This window comes from Pteropus alecto, unplaced genomic scaffold (assembly GCF_000325575.1).
Source record: "Pteropus alecto unplaced genomic scaffold, ASM32557v1 scaffold44, whole genome shotgun sequence".
NCBI classification, from domain to species: Eukaryota; Metazoa; Chordata; class Mammalia; order Chiroptera; family Pteropodidae; genus Pteropus; species Pteropus alecto.
Window position 1 is genome coordinate 7,045,473 of NW_006436812.1, and position 2,832 is coordinate 7,048,304.

The window sequence follows — 2,832 nt, forward strand, 5'->3', positions numbered from 1 at the left end:
CACCCGGACCCCGCACGGCCGCCGCAGACACGGGCGCACACGGCCGCGGTCACGGTCTCGACTGCACCCAGCTCTGACCATCAGGGCTGCCCCACCCCCCACGGCGCCAGCGGGAGTCTGCGGGGAGTCTCTGGGGAAGCTCTCTGGGCGAGGCCGGTGGACTGGGGGCACCGAGTGGAGCAGGTGCGTTCCCCACCATGTCCCCAGGCTCTCATTACCAGCAGGCAGTGCAGGCCGCACCTGGGGCCTGGAGGTCCCCACCCTCCTCCTGCTCCCCACCCGCGGAGCTTCTATCTGGGCATAGGGGACTCCTAGAACCCCACCCACCCACTCCCACTCCCACAGCACCCGCCTTGGGGGCTGGGAGGTGCCGTGTGTGTTTGCACAGCCTTCTGGCCGGGCAAGGTAGATCGCAGTCGTCAGCACAGAGCCACCAGAGTGCATATGTACATGGCCGAGGTCCTTGACCCGGCTGTGTGCGTGTGGTAGGGGTGGGGTTGTGTCTCTGTAGGCTCTGGAGACCCAGACGATTCTGAAATCTGCTCTCCTTGAGGAGGAAAGGACACCGATGCCAAACAGAACCAGAGTGGTGACGTTGAGAGGGAGGCACAAAGGGGACTTCTGGTCTTGTCGCCTAAACGAACCCTGGGGTGGGTAGATGGGGGTCAGCCAGGGCAGGGAACAGGGGTGAGCTGGACATCTGGCTGGGGACAGCTGGATCTGTGGCCTAGGTCTGAGTGGAGGAGATAGAACCCCAACCCGAGTCCCCCTTCTTTCTAGACTCCCTCTGCCCCCGCCTCCATTTCTGAGGACACTCAGGGATTAGACCTATCCTTGTTCAAAGGAGCCCTGAGGTGACCTGGAAGCCTTTTGGGGTCTCCAGGTCTTTTTGGGACCCCATCCTTGCTGCCTTTTCCCTGAAATGTAGGAAATCAGTCAGGAAAGCTACTCATCCCAGACTGGGCACAGTCTGGCCTCTGGTGGGCTTCAGCCTCTATAGATGCCCACTTGTCCAGAGAGGAGCCAGGCCTGGGGACAGCCTGACTGCGTCTGTGTGGGTGGGAGGAATTCGCTGATGTCTAAGGCAGGATGGTACCCCAGCAGGGGTAGGAGCCCCTTCCAGTCCCCTTGCCCCAGCTCATGCTGGACCTGGCCTTACCAGCAGTGGAAAGGGATTCAAATCACCACATCTAAGGCTGCTGGCCAAAGGTAAACCCCGTCTTGCCCTGTCCCCAACATGCCTTGAAGGGAAAGGGGAGGAGGGGAACTCTGCCTCCACGAAGCAGAAATGGACCTGTTTGCATCCCTTAAAAATGGCCCCAGCAAAGGGAGTCTGGGGTGGGGGTGGCCAAGCTGTTGGAGGAAGAAGAGAAAGTGTTGCAACTGGGCCCTGAGCCCAGAGGCTGCTGCCCAATCCGAGGGGAGGTAATGTTGAGATCCTCTCTCCCTCCAAAAGCCTCTCTCTCCCCAAAAGCCCCTCTCCCACAGTACTGAGGTATCTCGGGTGGAGTCTCTGTCTGTTCAACTGGCTCCACTTCCTTGTGCAGGTTTGGCAAAGTGAGCCACCTACCAACTTCCCTTAAGTCTCAAAGGATTCACATCTAGTACCCTGTGCAGCCAGGCAGTGTCACATGGTCCTGGTGGCATCCACTCCATGACCCATGGTGTCGCACAATCGAAAGGGCACACTCCTAGGGCAGTGAGAACCCTCGTCCTGACCCCACAGCCCTCTCTACCCCTAGTCCTGGCACATCTTGAGGGCACCATACATGGGGTGAGAATGGGGGGCAGGGGTTACAGTAGACCCTAAACCACTGACCCCCACCCCAATCCACCTTCCCGGCAAGTCCCCTCTTCTGCACACTCTTCCCTCGTGGAGACCCCTCCCCTTCCCTGGGCTCCTATCCGCTCCCTGAGTCCTCATCACCTCTCTGAGCCACCCTCCTCTTCCTGAGCCCCTCAACCCTGCCTCATCCTAACCCCTATTCCCTCACAAAACCCCTGTCTAAGCCCTCCACCCCAGAGCGGTCATCTCCGCCTCCCACCTCGGGGCCCCTCCCATGGGCATTCGGGCTCCCGGCAAGTCCCTGCGGGCACGGGCCTCTGTTTCTTGTGACGTGGCGGGCCACTCCTTGCGGTGGCAGGTCGAGCGCCGGCCCGTTTCCAGACCTAGAATGGGACCTAAGAATAACCGCAGGTTCCGGAGGGTTAACTCCGGCACGGGGCGGGGCAGGGCGGGGCGGGACGGCTGGGACGCCAATACCCCGCCAGCCTTGCTCGCAGCCATGGCCGCCGGCCGGCGCCCCGGTGCGCAGATGCCGCACCTGAGCAAGGTGGGTGCTGGGTGGGAGTCCCGTCGTCCCGGGATTTCCCAGCATCGAGGCCGAGAGGAGCAGGAGAGGAGTGAATGCTGATGCACGCAAGTGCGGACTTTGCGCGAGCGCGAGTGTGGGCGCGGGCCTGGTAGCGATGGTACTGTGTGGGGCGGGGTTGGGCGACGGAGACTCCGGGCGCTGGAGCGGGTGCCCCTCGCCTCCGTCCCGCCCCCGCGCTCCTCTGCGAGCGTAGCCTGAAATCCCGCCATCTGTGCGGGTTAATCTCTGAGCACACTGATCCGGGCATCCCAGCCAGGTCCGTGGAATCGGGATCTGGGGTGGGAGGAGGCCAGCCAGGGCACCCCCTCAAGTCCCCCTTCGCCCAGATGGAGCGGGTGGTCGTGAGTATGCAGGACCCCGACCAGGGCGTGAAGGTGCGGAGCCAGCGGCTGCTCATCACTGTTGTTCCGCACGCGGTGACTGGTGAGGCTGGCGGGGTTTGGGGGAGGGGGGGGGA

The 2,832-nt window shown here is 62.6% G+C and overlaps 1 protein-coding gene across 1 annotated transcript in view; it reads left to right on the forward strand.

Annotated features, from left to right (window-relative positions):
• Positions 1 to 2,701: 2,701 nt before the first annotated feature.
• Positions 2,702 to 2,832, forward strand: part of RGS11 (regulator of G protein signaling 11) — a 10,584-nt gene continuing 10,453 nt past the window's right edge. Inside the window, exon 1 of the mRNA XM_025048413.1 lies at positions 2,702 to 2,798. Within this exon, the coding sequence (XP_024904181.1) occupies positions 2,702 to 2,798 (97 nt within the window). The remainder of the gene's footprint in view (positions 2,799 to 2,832) is intronic.